Genomic DNA, 20,694 nt, shown 5'->3' on the forward strand with positions numbered 1-20,694 from the left:
CCTTCCGGTTCGTCGTCACCTACTTCTCCTCTCTCTCTCCTCCCCTCCCGTTCTGCTCTTCTCGGTCTTTTTTCTTTTCCGTCTGCGGTCTGTAAATGTTCTTCACTCCCTCTGGATCAAGAAGAAGATGGACCGCCCGAGTGCCGGGGCTTCGCCCCCACGCGCCAACGCATGCAGAAGAAAACGGGGAGAAGGCGGGCGGCTGAGGTGTCTTCGCACCGCAGAGAAAGATCCAGAGGAAGAGATGGCGAGCTGCGCAGAGGGGGAAGACGAATCAGATGCAGAGGAGGAAGAGGAGGAAGAGGAAGGCGGCAGGGAGGGACGACAAAGACCGCCGAACACAAACCGAAAAGGTAATGAGGGACTGCGAGGGAGCGCGGGATTTCGGGGAATGGCCGAAGCTCCAGGGGAAGACAAAGGGACTGACGAAATGAATCTCGACGAAGATGATCCTTTTGGCGGCGCTGTCACCTCGGAACCCGAGGACGACAACGACTCTGACTGGCTCCAAGAAGAAGAGTAAGCTCTTGAAAACAAAAGATCAGGTGACTCTGTTACGCTCCATCTCCATAAAAAACAGACAAATACTACGGGTTCCCCCTCTCTATTCATATATCTTTATATACATACCCCCCTCTCTATTCATATATCTTTATATACATATATACATATAGGTGTTATATGGAGATGTGGACGTGTGGAATTGCAGATATATGCGTTTCTGCAGAACGGTAAGGAGGAGGGAGAACCACAAATCTCGATTGCTTCCGCCTCTTTGAAAAAGTAGACAACCCTGTTCGGAACTGAATTTTTACTTTGGATCTGCCGCTCTCTGTGTCGATGCGTGCATGCTCGTTGAGTGACACTGGAAAATTGGGGTAGCGTTAAAGAGCACCCAGTGAGCACACCAGAGGCAGAGAGAGGCCGTTGGAAAGGACCAGACTGCGTAATCGTCGCCCACAGAAAGAGCGACGCCGTTCTCGGGTGAAAGGCGCGTGTGTCCCCGAACATGGATGCCTGCATGCATGTGTTTGCGGAGATCTTCTGTCTGCTGAATCCGTTTCTGTCCGTGTAGATTCTTTTTTACGGAGGCAGAGGCGCACGTTTTTGTGGTCACGCGGAGAGGATGGAGAACTGGAGAGGCAGTGGCGTGGAGAGAAAGAGACGAGCAGGTGTATGGGCATTCGCAGAAGGGGCTGAAGTCCAGCGGAACCACAGAGGCATGTGCCGCCACAGCCGTTTGATGTAATACGAATCCATTTGTGAGAACCGTTGTGTGGTTGGCTCAGCACCGACGAGCTGCGGTCCGAAAGTTCGATTGCAGAGAGCGAGATGGAGGATTATTTCATGCGAGACGACGAGAGTGAAGACGACAACGCGAGAGGGACGCCCGGCCCCGGCGGCAGACGGAAAAAGAACAGAAGAAAGCGAAAACGCGCAGAACGTAGGAGGAAGCTACCCCTTGCGTTTTCATCGTTCTGCGCTGGCGCGCAAGAGGACGCGTTTCGCTTTGCATCCCGCATCTTGCCCAGCTCTCACCTCGTCTTCATCTTTCGCGTCTTCTCTCTCTGTGTGGCTTCTGTTTTGTTTTTGAGCGCTCTGGGTTCTCTCGTCGGGGACTGCTTCTCTCGGGCTTCCTGCTTGGGTCGTTTCGTCTTGTTTCTCTGGAGGCGGTTGCCTCTTTCTGTCTCCTTTCTCCCGTCTGTGGTGGAGTTCAACGATCGGCCGCTGCCGTTTCTCTCTTGCTTCCAGCTTTCAGCGGAGTCAAATCGCAGAGGAAGCGTCGACGAAAGAAAACCGCTGCAACCCCCAGCGAGATGCCGCCTGCGGTGAGCTTTCAAAAACACTCTTCTTTCTACGCTCTCCCCTCTTGTCGTTCCCCCGTCTGTCGTCTCTCTTCCTCCAAAAACCCGAGGGAGCGGGAGACGCTGCCGCGTGTGCCTCTTGCCCGCTTTCATTCTCTGTCGCTCTCTGTCTCTGTCTGTGGTTCGCTGCCTCTGTGTCCGGTGTTCGCTCGCTCCTTGTCGCTCCGTTTCCCTCTTCTCCCTCTCGTTCTTTATCTTGATCTCTCTTTCTCTCTCTGTCTCTTTCCCTTATTCGCTCTTTTGTCTTTTGTGTTAAAAGCAAGAACCCGCCCGGGGGATTTTCTCCCATGCCACCGCATCGCCTCGCTTCCGTTCCTTGTGTCTCTGTCCTTTGGAGATTAGAGCCGGCGTGCATGCGCCCGATTTTCTCTCACTCTAGGTGTCTGAACAGGCGGGTTCCTTGTCTCTGAAGTCCCCGGTATCTAGAGGCCGCCAGACCCCCTGGTGCGTGTGTGCTGTGACTTTTTTTTCGCCAGCTAAAAAAGCTGATGGGCGAGGCGACGGATGCCTACTTAAGTGGCGAGTTCGACAGAGCCGTTCAAATTCTCGAGGACATTGTGCGACAGGCTCCCGGCCTTCATGACCCCTTTCATCTGCTGGTGGGAGAAGTTAACCACGAAGAAACAGTCCGAGACGAAAAGGGGAGCATGCAGAGGAAAGGCAAAAACGCGCGAGAAACGCCGGTGTACCTGCTACAGTGTCAAGAGAAGAACAAGGCCATCGGCGGAGCATAGAGCGACGGCGTTTGCGGGAAAGGCTGAGGAAAATTCAGGGCGTTGAGGGACCGCAGAGGGGAAAACGCAGCGAGGCGAAGAGAGCCTGGAAACAATCAGACAGCTGGAACGAGACGAAACGGACACACGAGAGAGTTAGGAAGCAGAAGAGAAGAAAGCGGCCGGAAAGACAGTCAGGCAGCAGGCGAAAAAACGACTGACGAGAGAGGAGACGAAAACCCGCTTTGCCGCAAACTGCGATAGAAAAGGACAAGCGCATCGACGTCTCTGTGGCATCAACGAGAGGACGAAGAGCGAAGAAGTAGCCAGATGCCGCTACAGCGCGTTTTCCCAGAACGCGTCTTCTCGCTGAGACTGGCACAGAATTCGGTTTCGCCTTTTCAGAATCCGTCTATTGCGTGCAAAGGGAGATCAACGACTGCGGTGTCTCCTCCACTCTCTGTGGCTATGTATAGATGTGCTTATCTGTTCTCTCCGTCCTTCTCCCGCTTCCTTTGTCTCTGTCTCTCGCTTCCTGTCTCTGTTTTTCTCTCGATCTCTCTATACGTATACATGTCCTGCGTATGCCTCCGCCTGGCTGTTCACCTCTCGTTCTCTCCTGTCGACACTGTCGTGAGCTGCCTGTTTCTCCGTTTTCTTCCATGCGAGCTGTTCGCTCCTTCGCTTCCCCCGTTTTTCGCTTAGGGCCTGATCTACGAGGAAGCGTATGGCGACAAGCGTCGCGCTGTTGACTTTTATCTCCTCGCCGCACATCTGGTGGTCCCAGGAGACCCCGAGCTGTGGCGACACATTGGCAGCATGTCTCTGCAGCTGGGGAATCTCCCGCAGGCGGTCTACTGCTTTCGGAGGTGTCTGCGGAATGCGCGCAACGCGCGCCTCTCCGCCGCATGCAGTGCCGGCTTTCAGCCCGGCGTGCACCTACTGCCGATCGAGGCGGGGGACGAGCACCCGGGCCCCGACGAACAGTCGGGGGGCGAGACAGAAGAATCCGGCGAGGACGACAGCGACGTGGAGCGAAAGCGAGAGAGCACGAAAAAGGGGAAAGAAAAACCCGCGACTATGGAGGAAGAGGTCGCCTTCTCCCTAGCCACTTGCCACCAACAGATGGTACGCCTCCGATCGGAAAGCCGAGAATCCCAGCGAAGATTCTCTAAGATGTAACTCCGTTCATGGAATCAAAAGAACGTTCACGGATTGCATTTATAAAACGTGATTAGTTCACCCCCAGCAATCCGTGGAACGCAAAGGAAGAGGGAAGTCAACGAACAAAAACGTGACGGAAGAGAGAGACATATCAATGGAACAACAAGGACGAGAAAAATCAAAGGTGTAGAAAAGGAAACGAGAAATCAGTGGAATCAGCAGGCAGAGAGAAGCGTCTTGTACCAGATGCTGCCCGCGCCGAGCTTTCGATCGTAGACCCGTGACCTGGGAGCAACAGCCTTGTTCGCGTTTCTGTGCTGCGTCTTCGATCTTTTGTGTCCCAACAAGGGAGCTGTGCATGTGCGCGTACACGGCTTCAGTCGGAGGCTGCCGATTTCGCAAGTCTCAGAAAAAACAGACACAATCTCTCGTTACAGACCAGCATCGATACTCCCATAAAAAACCGCACACAGACCCACTGTATATGCATGTATATGTGCAGGTGGGTGTAGATAAGAAGATAGATGTATCTGCAAGTATTTCGACACCGAGATCGTTGTTCATGCAGGCTGCGTGCATGTGTGGTTCGTTGACGTTTTCATTCCTGAACACTTGAGAAGAAGCTTTTGCACTCTGTTTTTCACATGCACCCGCTTTTTCGATTGTGTCAGGGGGACCACCATCGAGCTGTCTCTCTTCTTTACACTCTGCTGTCTTTCCGTCCTGCGGATTTCCTTCTCTCGCGGGAAACTGCGAGAAGCCTGTTCCGCCTGCGCCGAGTCGTGGAGGCGCGGCAGGTTCTTGAGGCAGCAGTTCTTCCTCTCCTTCCTCGGCAATTGAAGGAAGAAATAACCAGGCAAACTCCTCGGCCGCCTTCTTCTTCCTCGTCTTCTTCTTTCTCGTCTTCTTCTTTCTCGTCTTCTTCTTTCTCGTCTTCCTCTTCTTCCAGCGAGGCTCGGAAGTCTTCTTTCTCGTCTGAGCAGTTGGTTGAGGAAGGAGCTCGGGAAGACGACACAGCGCGCACGGCTGTGGCCGAGGGGCGCTGCGGAGCGGAGATTCACGATTCACCAAAGACAGCATCCAACGCTTCAGGCGAGTCTGAGGGCGGCGCGGACTCGGGCGAAGAAAGCGGCTCGGGGCTCACTGCCGCTTGGGAAGGTCGCATGAGTCTCAATCCGCTTCAGCTGGACTGCGTGAACCTTCTGGCGGAGGTGTATCGACACCTGCACGAATATCAGCGGTGTTTCCTGCTTCTCCGCTTCGTTACTCGCGGATGGATCGCGTCGCAACTGCCGATCGATTTGCTCGTCAAACGCGCAGCAGCAGAGCTCTTTGTCGGCGAGGTGAGATGAGAGGTCGAGAAGAACCCCCCGGGGAGGGAGGCCGAGTGTGCGAGCTCTGGACACGTCTACGCAGACGCGCAGAGAGGCGCCGAATCGCCCGAGCTAGCCATAAGCGACTTTATTTCGTTGGTGGTTTCTGACCAAATTTATGCGGTGGTGTAAAGGAACCTTATCCGACAAACCCATGGCTGTTAGTACTCCTGCCGTCCTAGACTGGAAGCGGGGAACCTGCAACCGACAGGTTCGAGGGAGAAGGCTGAGCGGGCTGGAGGACTGTCGAGACACGGGGGGTCGGAAGGCAACGCAGAGGCGAATTCCCCGTGTAGGAAGGTGCGCGCGGAGGAAACAGAAACTGAGAAACCAGGCAGAAAGCACCAGGAACAGGCAGATGCATCGGTCGATGACTTGCACAGGAAAGCAGTTTTCAGACACATCTTTCTTTTTCGACTACACCGGGTGCACTTGTCGGAGCGGAACGCGCAGCCTTCCAGGAGAGGGGAAGCCTTGAGCTCACGCGCGGGATGCAATCGTTCAAACCTCCAGGTGAATTTCGATCTGGAGAAGTCTGTGTCTTCGCGTTTCCACTTTTCTGTTCAGACCAGCCACTCCGCCAATGTCGCAGAAAAAATGCTGCGTGCTGCCGCCATTCCTCCAAAACGCCATCCTTCCTCTTCTTCATCCTCTGGCTCTTCCATGCCTCTCTCGAGTTTAGAGACCAACGATGGGGGCAGTCGCGAGACACCAGGAGACGAAGGAGAGACAGCTGTGAATGGCGAGTACGTGGACCTTTTCCTTACTCTAGCGGATGCGTGGGCGCATGCATCTGAGTACAGGCGTGCGCTGCATCTTTACCAGGCGGTAGCGAATCTCCCAGAGGTTGTCACAGACACAACGGTGAGCCCCGCGCCAGGGTTTTTGGAGTGGACAGCCGGCGAAGAGGAGACGGCTGTTCTCGGGAAGGGGACTGTGGCCGCATGCAGAAATGTTACTCCCCGCGTGGTTTTCTGGAAAAAACCAGTTTGGGACCGGCTCGAAGTGCTCTCATGCTGCGCATGTTCTGTTTAGTCCAGTAAGGGGAATAGTGCTAGATCGGGTTCCAGGGTGCGCCGGGGAAGTAACACAACGAAGACAACGTGAATCCTCTCGCGGAAGCCGAGGCGCCACGTGCGCGTAGCCTCTTCGAAATCGAAGTGCACTTCACAAAATATAAACACGGACAAACGGTGATAGATACAGATAGATCTATGTAAAACGGCTACGATAGCGTTTGGTGTGATGGGGTTTCATCTCAGTCAAGTTGTTGCATGCTTCCGTTTATACATTCACATGGATAGATAAGACATGAAAGGATGCGGTGCACGTGAGATATCTCAAGGGCGTTTTTCCAGTGGGGATCTGCACGAAAAGCGTCCGCCTGTGAGTCCCTCCACACTTTCAATCACGGGTAGATGAAACTTTCGAAGATGCGTGAGGAGTAGTGCCGCCTATACATGTTTAAAAACAGTAGTCTACTTACCTATCTGTCTAGATATATGTGCATCTCTCTATCTGCCTATCGATTCGTATCTACTTCTACATATATATATATATATATATATCGCTTTCTATCGAGTACCATCGACACCGCTCTCTGTGTCCACATATACAGATAGATGTGAAAGTGTTTTGAAGCATGTTTGTTTTTGTTTCTTGTCTGACTCTCCGATTTTCGTTCTCTCTGTCGGCAGGTCGCGTTAAAGACGGCAAACTGTTTAGTGAAGTCGGGGGACTTGAGAGGAGCTGCCGATTTTCTGCAGAGGTAAAAGGAGACACCCAGCGTTCTCTGCTGCGGTTGAGAAACCGACAGTCTCCAGTCAGCCCTGTTCTGCCGGTGTGTACAAGGCTCTAGGGCTTTGCACTGCCCCGGAATCTTAGACGCTTCATTCACATCAGCAAAGACAGTCTGGTTCGTGAAGAGCTTGTCGCCGTTTGCCCGACCAAACGTGCGTCTTTTGTCAAAGCTGGGAACCAAAACCTTGCACGTTTGATTCAGATTTAGCCATGTTTTGCCGAGAGGTCGTTAAAGAAATTTAGTTCCGTCCCTTCTCTCAGAAGCCGCGCGGCGTCAGCGTTCCGCTTGCGCAAGCTATGCGTCCTTTCTGTCCTTTCTCGCCGTCGTTTTCCCTCTCAGCTCCTCTGTGCGCGCCGTTTGTTGTTTCCGTCTCCTTCCCTTCCCTGCTCCAGAGCTGCCTGTCTCGCCCCGCGTCCCCCAGCCTTTTTCCGCGTTTCTCGGACTCTGGCTTTTCTTCTCTTTTCGCTTTTCCTTTCGCCCTCTCTGCCAGGTGGCTTTCCCAGAGTGAGGCGCGACGCCACCAGACTGCCGGCGTCAGAGACGCGGAAGTTCGACTGCTTCTCTGCGACGTTCTGAAGCAGCTCGGCCAAGACCTCGAGGCCGACTACACCCTCCTCACGATTTCCTATAAGCATCTTCGAGAGCGCGACAAGTTGCCGAGGTCCAGTTCGCACGAAAAACGGTTTTTACACGGTCTCACGTTTGCATGCGCCAATAATACACGCAGACAGACGAGCAGCGCGACCTCCTGACGTGCCGGGGCATAAAAAGAGCTTGACTGACTGTGTGGGTCTGGGGAAAAGCCGCCGTTTGTTTTTTCTACAGGCGCGTCCACGCATGCAGTTTGGGAGCAGTTCTTCGATGCGAGGACTCCAGCCGTAGAGAGAAGAGGAGCGACGGCTCGCTTGTCTGGCACGCGTGGGCGTTTCCGAATCCGTGTTCATTTCCAGCTTTTTCAGTGCCTGTGTTCTGCAGTCGGCGACGTCCCTGGCACTTTCCCTTTGAAAAACAGAAGGTTGTCCTTCTGTGCTTTCATCAAAGCGCCTCGTTTCCCTGTCCTCTTCTCCATGCAGAGCCTGGAGCAATGCCGATCGCGAGCGCGACTTATTCGATCTCCAGGGTCAACTCGACACTCTTCTTTCTCGTCCAGCTCAACTCTCAGCGCGCTCCTCGGCTGTCTCTTCGCCTTCCGCTTCTTGCTCTTCTTCCTCTTCTTCCTCTTCTGTATCGGATCCGTTTGAGTCTTTGCATGAAACCTGTCGGTCGTCCAGTCGCGTTCCAGTGGATGTGCACGTGCCGCGTTTCCCTCCTGTCGATCCGCCTGCTTCGCTCGCCCACGACCCTTCCACGTCGGATCCCGCCGCCACGACTGCGAGCCGCGGGACGTCTCCCTCGTTCGCGGAAGCCGCGGCGCGTTCCGTCGCAAATCGCTTTCTCGCGCTTGTCCAAGAGTGCGAGCTGGACACGTGCAGAGTCCTGCGGCAGGCGTGTCGCACGCGCGTCGCATTGGCGCAAGACCCGGACGCTGAGCGATTCTTCGCTCCTTCTCTGCCCCGCGGCCTCGCCCAAGGAGCTGGGAAGGCGAAGCCGGTGAGCAGAGGCGCACATCCCGGCGACGCAGAGGGCGAAGCCCGAGAGGAGTCTGGCGAATCTCTCTCGCTGCTGAACATGAGCAAGAAAGGCGCAGCGCCTGGTGCAGGCAGTGCGAAAGTGAAAGACCCCAACAAGGCTCTTCAACACTACAAAATCAAACAACACTTGGGGTTGAGATCCATCGAAGACTTTGTCGGTGAGACACACATTTGCCAGTAACTCGCGAGAACGAAAGCGAAAACGAGATCTGTGCATTCCGAGGTAACAGGCTTGAGGGTGTCTCGTGTTCACCTCGCGGACCGTGCGTCGGCATTTGTGAGAAAAGGCGTGAAGATCAAGCAAGAAACAAGCGACGGCCGCACACGCCAATGACAAAGGACTCTACAGACGGTCTCGGCTATATGTGTATGCATAAATAGATATATATATGCACATATGCATATATATCTATGTATTTGCATATGTAAAGGTATGTATTTTATTGGTGACATATGCATATGTCCTTCAATATATTGGCATGTGTGCTGCAGATGTTGTGCTGCGATTTCCTCTTTCGCCTGCATAACGCAATGGACACTCTCTCGAAGCTTGTCAACCCACCACATGGCCGTGCAGGCATGTGCATAGGTATAGGTTTATGTATATGAAGTAAATCTGTATGTGTAGCAGGTACGGATGTGAGATGGCGGTTTTCCACAGATAAAAGGAAGTCTGAGGCGATGAGACGCCGGGTTTTCATCGTCTTCCTTGGAGCCTTTCCCGTCTATGTGCGACAGGTCTGAAGGGCTACTTTAGCTTTCTCTGCAGCGGCGTGGAGCTCTTGCGAAGACAGCGCCGCCACGAAGAGGCGGTTTCGCTTCTCGAGTCTATCCTCGGCAACTGGCGCCAAAAGCGCCCGGACGGAAACGACGCGCAGAAACGCGAAATCAAAGAAGAACTCGAAATTCTCTCCATCAGTACGTTTCCTCAGATTCCAGACACTTCCTCTCGCCTCGTCCTCGATCCCCACGTACACAACTTAAATCTACCAAATAATCGATGCATCTGTCAATACGGATTGATATGCATATGCATTACGTTTACACATTTCGACATAGAGGTGCACATATATGCCTGCATTTACAAACACACGCACAGATAGACAACTCTACACATCAATATATCTAAAAATACGCGAAATATATATATATATATATTTATGGATGCATGCATATCCACATCTTCATATATACATATATATAAACAGATACGCAGATGTGCATTTGCAGATAAATCTGGAATCGTGACTTGCGAGGCAAGTAAGGAAGAGTGTCGTGGAACAGCACCAGAGAAAGTTGACTGTTCTTCATTATCTGTGTTCCTCGCTCTGAGCGTTGAGAGAACCAGCTTTGAAGGTGTTATTCGACGTTCATGGATAGACAGGCATCCACCTATCTATCTCCGTGTCAGTCTATCTCTTTCTCTCTCTCTCTCTCTTTTTTTTTTTTCTCTCTCTCTCTCTCTCTCTATATATATATATATATATATATATGTTTGTGAAGCACGGGCGTGCTTCTGTTTGCCGAAATGGATACATGCATGTACGTTGTTTCTCGTTCCTGTTTTGGTGTGGTGTAATAGAGGCGTTTGTGAAGCGGCCTCGCTGCGAGGCCGCCTTGGACTCTGCGCTTGCGTGCACGTTCTCGCGAACAAAACGAAAGGTGGAAGGCGCGCTCTGCCTGTCTACGCGGCTTCCTGGCTCCTGAGCATCCGCGTTGCGTTTGGCGCGTCCGCGAGTCAGAGAGTGTTCACGACAGCACCCGAACAACGCGCTTGCATTAGGCAGCCGTCTCTCTCGTTTTTTGTGGCCACGAAGCTGTTAAAAGAGGCTCTGTTCCGTGTCGTGCATGCGCTCCGTGCGGTGCGGGGTCGTGGCGAAAGCGACGGTGGGGGGAGGCTTGTGCGCAGAAGACAGTGTCTGAGAAGCTCTTGAAGGCGACGCAAGTGCTGGAAAGCCCCGCGATATGGGAAGTGAGGCTCGCTCGCCGCGTTTTCCCCCCTCCGCTCGTCTCTCTCCAACATTGGGTTCCTCTGGTTTGTCTCTCTCGCAGCCCTGAGTGTCGAGGGACAGCTGAGCCGAACAGCTTTGGCCTCGCTTCGGCACCTCCTCCAGCGGCGCGCAAGCAACTCACGGCGTGGAGACACGTGGCAATCGCTTTTGGAGGTGTACGGCCGACTGCTGTTCACGGGGCGGTTCGCGCAGCAGGTTTCGAAGGCCCTCGCCGTGGCACGAGAGAAAGACATCTTCCTCGAGAATCGGTGAGATTCAAAGGCGCATGCAGAAATTCCAGAGCGACAGGCAAGAAACCGATCGGCCAGCGGGCCTTGAGAGGGTTCGACGCCACCCCTCCGTTCTCGCTGCCAGGCGGTCCAAGTGGCTGCATGCGATACAATCGGATTTTCAACGCCTCACATCGCGCTGAAGCCTCCGTGTTTTAAGCCTCCTCGCGACGGGGGGAGGGGTGTTTTGCGCTGTTTTGGGCAGTCTTTTAGAGACGTTTGGGTCGGAGCCCAGAGTGAGACTGTTTCTCTCTCTTTCTCTCTGTTCCCTGTCTCTTGCTGTCCAGATCCTGGACGATTAGGCAGCTGCTCCAGAGACCGCATAACGACGCCCTGACGCTCATTGTGGGGCACTTTTGCATGCTGTCGTCGCGCTGGCGTTTCGCGGTCGCCGAGTACACGCGGGCGCATTGCTTGCGGCCGTGGGATCCTCTCCCGTGTCTCTGTCTTGCCGTCGCATACCTCTGTCTGTCGACATCCAACAAAATACAGGTAACGGGGGGAAACCAAGGGCGAAGAAAGGATGGGTCCGGTCTTACATGCGTCTCGGTGCTGTCTAGAAAGCATCTCCCAGCCAGTGAGAGGGATCTCTGTGAGTCAAGAGCTCGAGGAGTGAAACGCAAGACGCGCGGCAGAAACCGTGTACAGACACCGGGTGGCCACGGCTGAAGAACGCATGCGCGTTCGCATTTGGGGGACTACTTGGCCCACTTGTTAGGTTTGACTGCAGTGCCTTGCTTCATGTAACGCGGCGGCGCAAGAGACCCGCTTTGCGGCTTTCCTGTCTGTTGATATCACCTTTCGCGGCGAATGGGCATGGATAGAAATCGACTAGCCTGTCCAGATACACTGACGCGTGAGGCAAAGTGCCACGTAAAAATAGGGTACGCTGACACGACCTCTCGCGGCAACTGCATGCAGCGCCTATCTCAGGAATGCGTCTCCTGCGGGGGATTGGGTATCCTGGACTTTGAACGAACAGAGTACCGTATAAACGACACAGTGAACCACGCGACCAGTGAGTGGATAATAAAATATAGCAAAATGGTGTTTCCATTGAATTGTGTTTCGTCAGTGAGTGATACACACCGACCCGCATTTTTAGTCGAATATCCACATATATACGTATACAATGTAAAACTGTGTAGGCGTGTGCTGAGTTACGTCTGTGATGACCCGTGTATGTGCTCTTTCCGCTGTCTTTCAGAATAAACACGACATGGTGCTCCGAGGCTTCGCCATGCTTGGACGATACAGCCAGCTGAGACGCCAGACCGCGGAAGGGGGTGGAGACGTTTGTCCGGGAGAATCTGAATCCGATTGCCGTGCGTCGCGCACGCTTCGCGTGGCTGAGACTGTGTACAATCTTGCTCGGTACGAATGTTTTGGGACCTGAGACGGCGCGTGGCGTTGCGAGTGAAGAGTGGGCGAGCCTCAGCGGTGGGTATTTCTTACGGACGCAAATTTGCCGTGTGTCAGGGCAAATGGTTAGAACTAGACCCGCGTTTGCGAACACGGAGAGTCGCCACAGTAACGCCAATCAGGCAAATGAACATGTTGCCTTGTTGCACGGGAGCGGTGGACTGGGCGGCGACAGCCGGTTGTGAGGCGAGGCGCAGCTAGCGCGGCCAGAGCAGGTGTGGACAAGAAGGAAAAGAGACGAAAAAGGGTCACGGAGGGGAGACGAGACGACAATGAATGGCATTGCGCTCTTCCGAGCTTTTGCCAGGCGCATGCGCTTTTCGATTCAATTTTGCTGACTTCTCTCTGCAGGGCGTACCACCATGTGAATCTCTTGCACCTGGCAGTCCCGTTGTACATGCGGTGTCTTGATCTGCTCGACAAGCACAGAGATGCATCGAATGAAGCTGGAGGCCTCTCTTCTCCCGTTTCCCTGGGGCTCTCGCCCCCAACGCAGGAGCGCGGAAGCGGCCATGCTTGTGGGAGTGGCGGTCTGTCACAGACAGAGGCGGTGTCGAACTCAGGATCGGGCGCCGAGAATAGCGATGCTTCACTCCAACTCGACAAAACGCAGATTCAGAAGGTCAGAGTGTGTGTTTTACGTTTTCTGAAGAAGACGCGTCAGTCTCTCGATCTTTCGGACGACCCAGGAAACACCACACCCAGTGCGTTTCCTTTGCCACATTTTGCCCCTGCCTTGCGGTTTGAGGGAGATTCGAGGGGAACGAGGTACGTCTCTCCTCCCAGCGGCTGTTGCTGCAGCTGTTTCTACTACCTGGCGCCGCGACGTCTCCGTGGAGCCGGACTCCTAGCGAAAGCCGACTCTCGCCCCGAATTCCCATTCCTCTTTGGAGTTTGGGTCTCTCTCTCTGTTTCTGTTCAGTGCGCAGCGCTGAACCTCATCGCAATCTGGCGGAGTCAGGGCGGTGTCGCTCAGGCGCGAGCGGTGGCCAACCGCTATCTGGTTTGGGACGCCCAGTAGCGGGTGTGTTTCCGGATTCCAGGTGTACACACACTGCGGCAGCCGGTTCCTGCGGTCGGGACGCTCTTTCCCTCGTCTTTGACGAAAAAGATCGGCGAGGCAGTGGCGGCGGCACGCATCCGACGCTCGAGACAGTGCTGCGCAGGCGGCCGTGCAAGGATGTGGAGAGTTGCGTTCCGCACGAGGGGAACCCGGCGTGTGGACAAAACCTCAGAGGTTCTTTCGCGACTAAACGCTCTCTGGTCCATTTGCAGGCAGGAAAACCAGGAGGGGGCGGGACCAGCTGACTCGCCGCTGGAGTGGCAGCCGACGGCGGAAGCAAACATGGCAAGAGAGGCTCAGATCCGCCATTTCGAGGCGTCGAGCAGCCGGTCGGTTTCTTGCTCAGCACGAAACATGCCCGCCGCAGGTCGTGCCGCGTGTGATAAGCTGCATGCAAGACATTCAGTGTCACGAGAGGACTGACAAAAGACTGACACTTTCTGGTAATTCGGTACAGTGTTAGAGTATACACTGTCTTCGGGGGCAAAATCGGATGGGTTGCGCCGCTGACTCCTTTCCCGTAAAAAAGCACCCCGTAGTGCGCGCGTGATGAAACTGCCATCTGTCTAGGGAGCGTCTGAGTCACTCGCTGGAGAGGCTGTGTTCAGGGACACGCGGAGACTCTCCTATTTTCCGGTGCAAGTTGGCCACAGCTGTCATCTCAGTTCAAGGCCGTTCATTTTTTCGTGGGGGACTTAATGAAGAAACCGTCCAGAACGCACCAGTGGCCACGAGGCGTGAATATTTGGACTCTGCTTCCTGCTCTTTGTCACCGTGGAATGAGAAGAGTGGTTCTAACCGCCGATACGTCTTAGAATCGGACCGGCGGGGCCGGTCCCTCTCCAGTACACTCGACCCCTTGGCTTTCTACGTATGATTTCGGTACGATGCTACGAAATACCACGCCCTCAGGGTTTTCAAAGGACAGTATGAGAGTGTGTAGGAAGAGCAAGTGGCAAGAGGGGGGCGAAAGCGTGGCTTCTTTCTAAACAGCTAGAGCCTACGACGCTGGGATGATTGACGAATTTTTGTCTCTCCTCTAGTTCTCTTGGTGTCGACTTTTCTTTCAAACGTTGACTCACCGTTTCGCCAGACACTTTACCCTCAGTATCTGCAGTTTTCCCAGGCCGTGGCGATAGTACTGACAAAGAAGAAAACCACTGCGTCTACACCAAGGCAACGACCCTACCGAGCATTCGATTCTCTCCGCGGATACCTCCGTCAGTGTTTGGGTCCGGCAGCTAACAAGGCTTGAGGCAAAAAAGGTGGCAAGGTTGTGTACGCTCCCCCTCGATCCAAAGCGTTGTCAGCAAAAAACGAAACTTCGACTTAACCACATCACTGCCACAAACGCTTGTACCTCGTCCTTGGTCCTCAGCAACAGGAGAGACGATACGCAAGCTGAGGAGCCGCGTTCAGTTTGCTGGGATTGCTCCAGCCCTGGCTGTTCAACGGTCGACGCCGGTTCCCAATTGAAGTTCTTTAACAGGTCGTTCGTTTTTCTTTACCGCAAGCAATTCGTGTGAAGTGTCGAAACGAATCGAGTTTCGCGTGAAACTGAGTTCATAAATCTGCAGTGGTCCTGATCGGGCTGGGCATCTAGCGGAAGCTAGTGGACCCAGCGCGTCCGGGGGGAACGATGGAAACACACATACACCGAGAATGCTCGGTTTCTATGAAAAACACAAATGTCGCCCATCTCCGTCGTCCACTACAAAAAGAGTAGCGTGTGGCTGTCTTCGTCGCTCCTCCAACTCTCGAGCTTTTGTTTTCGCTCAAGATCCAAAGGCCCCCTGGCGTGGTCTTGCTCTTTTGCGGGACCTGTGTCTGGTCTGTGCGGGCCGCGCGTAAACAGCCGTCTGCAACGGGCCTCTCAACTTCGCGCCTGTCAACGCCGGCTTGTCTGGTCCCCTTCCTGTTGTCTGGACCGCATTGCTGTTAGTCGCTTCACATTCTGCGGCAATTCATTTTTGTTCCAGAGTCGACTTGCTGTTTTCTGTCGAATTTGAACTGTGATATTTGGCCAGGGCAAAAACAACCATGGAGCTACCAAGCGTCGCGGCGTCGAAGGGTTCGCAGGTGGTAAGTCTCGACCCAAGCGGAGGCCTCTTCTTTCCCTTCTTGGACTCGCGGCGGCCTTGACTCTACTCACGTGTGGAACTCCAACAACTGCCTTGCGGCTGAGAGACCCCAAATTCGATTTGTCTGACCTGAAGCTAGCCATCAAAAATGTGAAACAAAACACAAAGCCGACTGAAGACGCCGACGAGAAAGCCAGGAAGGCGCGGAAGGCCGCTGATAAAGCAACAGGAAGCAACAAGGCAAAGCTCCAGGAGCAAGCGGAAAAGGCAAAGCGTAAAGCCGATGATCTGAAGAGAGCACTGGGGACTAACTGTTCGGCTTTGCAGAGTGCACTGGCCTCGGCGGAATCAAACAAATTAATCCCTGACAAGAACAAAAAAGATGCACAGAAATTGGTGGAGGAGGGTAAAAAGATTCTCATGAGGTGCTGGGCAGCTGTCAAGATGTAAGGCTTCACAACAGGCCCTATTCTCAGGCGCTATGGAACACAATGGCGAAGCAGGAACGATTTTCGCCGACTCGAGAAGGGACTCGCAAGGAACGGTTCCTTGCGCAGGTCGCGTCCTGGGGAAATTTGGACCACGACAAAGTGTCTGAGTTGCGGGTTTCTTCATACGAATGTGTTTAAATTGTGGTTGCCCGTCTCCGCAAGCGGCGAGTGCATCGTATTCGCAACATGTTTTTGCTGTGTTTGGAGTGTCGGTGCGTGACCACCGGCAGACAAATTAATTTTCAAAAAAAGACATTCCTTTCGGGCTCCAGCTTTTTCGCAACCCTGGAAAAACGCCGCACCATAGGGACCTTTAATCTCACGTTTCTCATCTGAGCGCATACCTTCAGTGCGAAAAAGCGCTCAGTTGCCTATGATGATACCTCATGCCGGTACGTCACGCAAATTTGAGAACGAGACATGACCCACGATTGTTATTGCATCGATCGGAGACCGCGCGAGGTCATTCCCATGTAGAGAACAGGCGGATACTTTCGTGTAGCGATGCACACTCATAGCATATATTTTTGTCTTGATACATCAGGGCAATGCGTAGTGTGCGTGTGTGAACGGCTAGTCCTTGAATCCTTACGAAACCTGTCGGATGCTTCGAATTGTACTGCTGTACGGATACCGTAGATTATAGGGCAAAAGAAATGGTACGGAAAGCTGGATCTAGTCGCGCTGCTCATGGCTTTGGCACGACTAATACGGAGATCCATTTCTCCCATGAAACGGATGCAGCCGCATGTGCATTCCGTTATGTCTGTGGCACATTTTGCCGGGGGGGTGGACTGCAAGTGTTTCTTTTAGCACCAGAAGAACCCACATGTAGGCTGCACGACATGCCTCCTCCCCATGTGTACGGAGAATGATGTGCACTATCAAACCATGTGAAGATAGTCACTTTGAATTGCCGACGCGTGCCCGATCAATTCAGGCCGCGGTGGTCTGTCTGTTCACCGGCGTGTATCATGGCCGAAAGTTTGTCTCGTGGCAGAAAAGGCTAATGTGTGTCCAGAGGGAAAAGGCCGCATTGCCTCACACTCGCAGCAAGGTGTGCGGAGTCGAAAACATCCAGACACACGAAAATGATGCCCTGGACCCGGAAATGGGATCTGCGCAGGTCGGTCTCCAGAAAGACAGCATTTCTTTCTACCCACAAGCACGTCCCCGCCCTTTCCCCAATTTCTGCAGGCAGCGGCAAATGCTCGCTCTTTTCGTCATTCTCCGCCCACGGCAGAGTCGCTTCGAGCCGAGCCTCGCGACCGCCAGGGCACTATCACTCGCCTGATTCCCGAAAAAGACACTGCGACAAAAAATGGGGAACTCCGGAGTCTGACAAAGTTGTGCTGACTATTTTCCACGAGCGTATCTGCTCTCAGCAACTCTGCTGCGTGATTCACGTTCCCCCACAAAAACTGGAATTCAGTTGGTGAACCGGCTTCCTTCAGTCCCGAGAAGACCTGATCGGATATGTTCCCTGAAACATGCCAGCAAACAGCCATGCGCAGATGATATCGCCGCGATAGCCAAAGGCAACGACAAAGCGAGCATCCGAGCACCTCTCTTTACCGCAGAGGATGTGCAGGCTTTTCGCGTTCAGAGTGAAAAAAACAGCAGCAGAGCGCTCGCGTTTTTCGTTGTTGTTGCTAGAACACAGCGAAGCGACACCTACGCGACGAGCCACTAGCTGACCTCGGCATATCCCGGTGGGAATGAGACGGGAAGAAAGTTACACAGCATCGTTCTCGCTGGCATCCATGGGAAAAAACATTCTTGTCTTTTCTCCTGAAAAAAAAACCGGTGGTTATCTGTCACGGAAGAATTTTTCTGGAACATAAATCCGCCTGAATGGCAAGTTTGTGCAAAGTGGGATGCGTGCCTAGCTGCTTTTTGGCTGTTTGAGGTCGCGTTGAGAAGCAGAGGCCTTTTGTCTTGAGCGGGGGTTCGTGCGTTTCTATCGGCTGCAGGATTGTGCGGTGTCTCGAAAAAGAGCACTGTTTGATCGTACACAGGAAAACAAACCGTCCTTTTCAACCTCCCCGTGTGTCTTCGTCTCCAGCGGGGAAATGCTCAGCTTATTTTTTCATCCCGGTAGTGGGCGCCGTGGCAGAACCTCGCTCTAGACACCTCGGCTGCGTTACCCGATGCTTCTGATCTGGCAGGCTGCGTTTGATCCGACGGCTTGAAACCTGCAAAGAAACGCTTTTCGAGAAAAAAGAAACTCCCACTGCCCCACCTCTTCAAAGTACAATCATCAGCGCCAAATGCCAACTCCTGCGGCCGCTCCTTGCTGAGCTTGATTGGTCTGCAGATCCTTTGTTTTTGTTTGAAACCCGCAGCATGCTCCACTTCTTCTTTGGGAAAAGCGCGGTCTTTTGAGGATAACCCAGAACCCCCAATGTGTGCAAGTCGAAAACTTTCTCAAGTGTGATCGAGGGCCGCTTCCGTCCGCAGTCCTATCGACGCAATCGCTGGCGTTGGAAGATCACGTACTTGTTGAGGAGGAGCCATCCGCTGGCTTCTCTGACCGCGGAAAACGGAGGAACGTCTTCTCCAGCCTCATTCAGTTAGGGGCGAGGGTAGAATGAAAGAGAGCGATTTCACGCTTGTGGCGCCGCGGCAGCCACATGGCGCCTTGACGCAAACCCCAGGCGAGGCTCGCCGGCCGAGGCGACGGCCGCTGCTGTCTCTGCTCGCCGCTGTGATCAGTTTGGTCGTTTTCTGCATCTGCATCGAAGCGCCAACAGGAGTTGAGGCCGACATATGGAAAGAATTGAAATCCCAAAGGAAATTACTCAAGTCAGAGGAGAAATTAATGAAGAAATTTAGAAAGAAGCTGAGGAAGTATAACAAAAAAACCTCGTCCGGTTGGACTTCGTCCTCGAGGACAAAAGCAAAAATGAAGGCGGCAAAGTATGTGGGAAAGTTGAAACAGCAAATGCTGGTTGTCAAGGAAAATGTGATGAAGCTCCAGTCGAAGATGGGAAAGGCTAAAGAAGAACTAAAGCATCTGTCGGGGAGGAAACAGAGGAAGAAACAAAAGAAGATCGATGAAGCGCAAGAGAGGTTGGTAAAAACGTCGGCGGAGTATAAAAAAGCGATTTCAGAGCTGCAAAATACCGGAGAAAATATAGACGATCTCACCTTACCTACGATTAGCAGTGGTGGCGATTATGAAGAGGAGGGTGACGGATCGTCAGACGACGATCGCGACGTCCGAAAAAAATCATGAGCATTTCTGATGATCAGAGGCTGGGATACCCGCACGTTTTCTAAGTAGAGAGCGCAATCGTTGCACGTCTTGCAGGAATGGAGGCCGGAATTCATTTGACAGAAGGCAACATCAGGTCTCTAGAGTACGGAGTAATCTTCGCCAACTTCGTTGGACATTTGCGTCTTCTCACGATTGGAACGGGATTTCTAGATCGGCCCAGGAACAGACCGCCTGTTCAGCTCCGTATAGCGTTTGAGTTTTGACCGACTCCTCGGGGTCTGGCACCAAGCTCCTCTCTGAAAGCACGAATATGCCCGAATTTCATGGATTTCGCGACGATTATTCTCTGATTCAATGAAATCGGTGGTTGAGACTCGTCGTAGCGTTTCGGGTGACAACAGTCTTGCTGAGGAGCTGTTCTCATATCGCTGGCATGATATACAGGTGTTTACCCCTTTTTTACACTGGAGCTGTTGCTGAGCGAAAGAGTACTGGTATCCTGCGCGTGTGTAAAATGTGTTTCAAGAGACCTCGGTTGCGTGCGAGGGGCTTTCTACGGTCCGTGGAACCTGAGTGTCAAGAATCGCGTGGGGTGGTACGGAGGAGCCTCAGAAGGTGTCTGCTAAGGGAAAAGTGTTAGAGAGACACTTCACTTTCCCCTTCTTTCTGCTATTACCCAATTTTTTTTAAATGGTGCCGTGTCGGCCACGAAAGAGACGATAAGGAAACTAATGCTTGCAGCCTGGCGTTTTCGTCGTGCACACTGCGTTGAAGCCCGTCCGAAGTGCTGCACATAGCCCGATGAAACTGTTACCACCAACACAGGCAAAGGTAAGCCCTCTTTCCGAAATCCAAGCCACAGGCTAACTCGTGGTATTTCATTTCCAGCAACTTCTCATGTCTCTTCGGCACACGGGCGTCGGTGTTTCTCCGAGTGTATGCCACTCAGGCCAGCGCAAAATCGTAGCTTAAGGAAACTGGCCCGTATCACAACACAATCTGCACGGTTTAGGAGACGTACTCTACCAGGGTCTTTCTTCTCTCGCCGTCTTGAAGCGTCACGGCGGCAATCTGTAGATTCGCCATTACCAAGCATTGGTCACCGACTGCATACGGCAATGCCAAGGGCAGTGTACGTACATTGGTACGGCCTGAGAGCACGTTGAGGATGGAGGGGAAAGTCGTCAAACACAGAAATTCGACAGTAGCGCACGCGCTTTGGCGATTTCTTCTCCTGCTGCCTCGTTGAGTCAATTACACTAGGGGATCTAGGACCCAACGGTGGACAAATACACTAGGACTCACCCTGATCAAAAGGCAACTCACCAGGACCTCAAAAAGTTTGAAAGAATAACGCCAGTCGCTCACAGAAGAAGAGTCCCCGAAACCTAACGGGGGAAAAATGGCATGAAGCACGCAAACAACCGCCATGTGCAGCGCATCTGTCGGTGTTTTTTCGTGACCGTATCGGTTCCCCTCATCACGATATTTGCACTGGTGAGGCGTATCTGATGTCTTGGTTTCCGAGGAGTCTTCCGCCTACAGATTCTTTAGAAATGGAGATGCGAACGCGTCGAAGCTGGCACTTG

The 20,694-nt window shown here is 53.2% G+C and overlaps 2 protein-coding genes across 2 annotated transcripts; both read left to right on the forward strand.

Annotated features, from left to right (window-relative positions):
• Nucleotides 1-391: 391 nt before the first annotated feature.
• NCLIV_057320 (hypothetical protein) lies at nt 392-13,271 on the forward strand (the record flags this gene model as incomplete). The annotated part of the gene is made up of 16 exons (XM_003885288.1): nt 392-519; nt 1,290-1,444; nt 1,753-1,829; nt 2,342-2,464; nt 3,284-3,706; nt 4,414-5,085; nt 5,683-5,979; nt 6,813-6,883; nt 7,407-7,577; nt 7,990-8,705; nt 9,286-9,465; nt 10,600-10,807; nt 11,116-11,320; nt 12,036-12,202; nt 12,602-12,872; nt 13,173-13,271. The coding sequence occupies 16 exons, from the start codon at nt 392-394 to the stop codon at nt 13,269-13,271; spliced, it is 3,963 nt and encodes a 1,320-aa protein (XP_003885337.1).
• A 5,204-nt stretch (nt 13,272-18,475) lies between these two features.
• Nucleotides 18,476-19,123, forward strand: NCLIV_057330 (conserved hypothetical protein; the record flags this gene model as incomplete). Its single annotated transcript, XM_003885289.1, has 1 exon — nt 18,476-19,123. One exon carries the CDS (start codon nt 18,476-18,478, stop codon nt 19,121-19,123), a length of 648 nt encoding a protein of 215 aa, XP_003885338.1.
• Nucleotides 19,124-20,694: the final 1,571 nt, after the last annotated feature.

The sequence above is a fragment of the Neospora caninum genome, chromosome XI (genome assembly GCF_000208865.1).
Source record: "Neospora caninum Liverpool complete genome, chromosome XI".
Taxonomy (NCBI): Eukaryota; Apicomplexa; class Conoidasida; order Eucoccidiorida; family Sarcocystidae; genus Neospora; species Neospora caninum.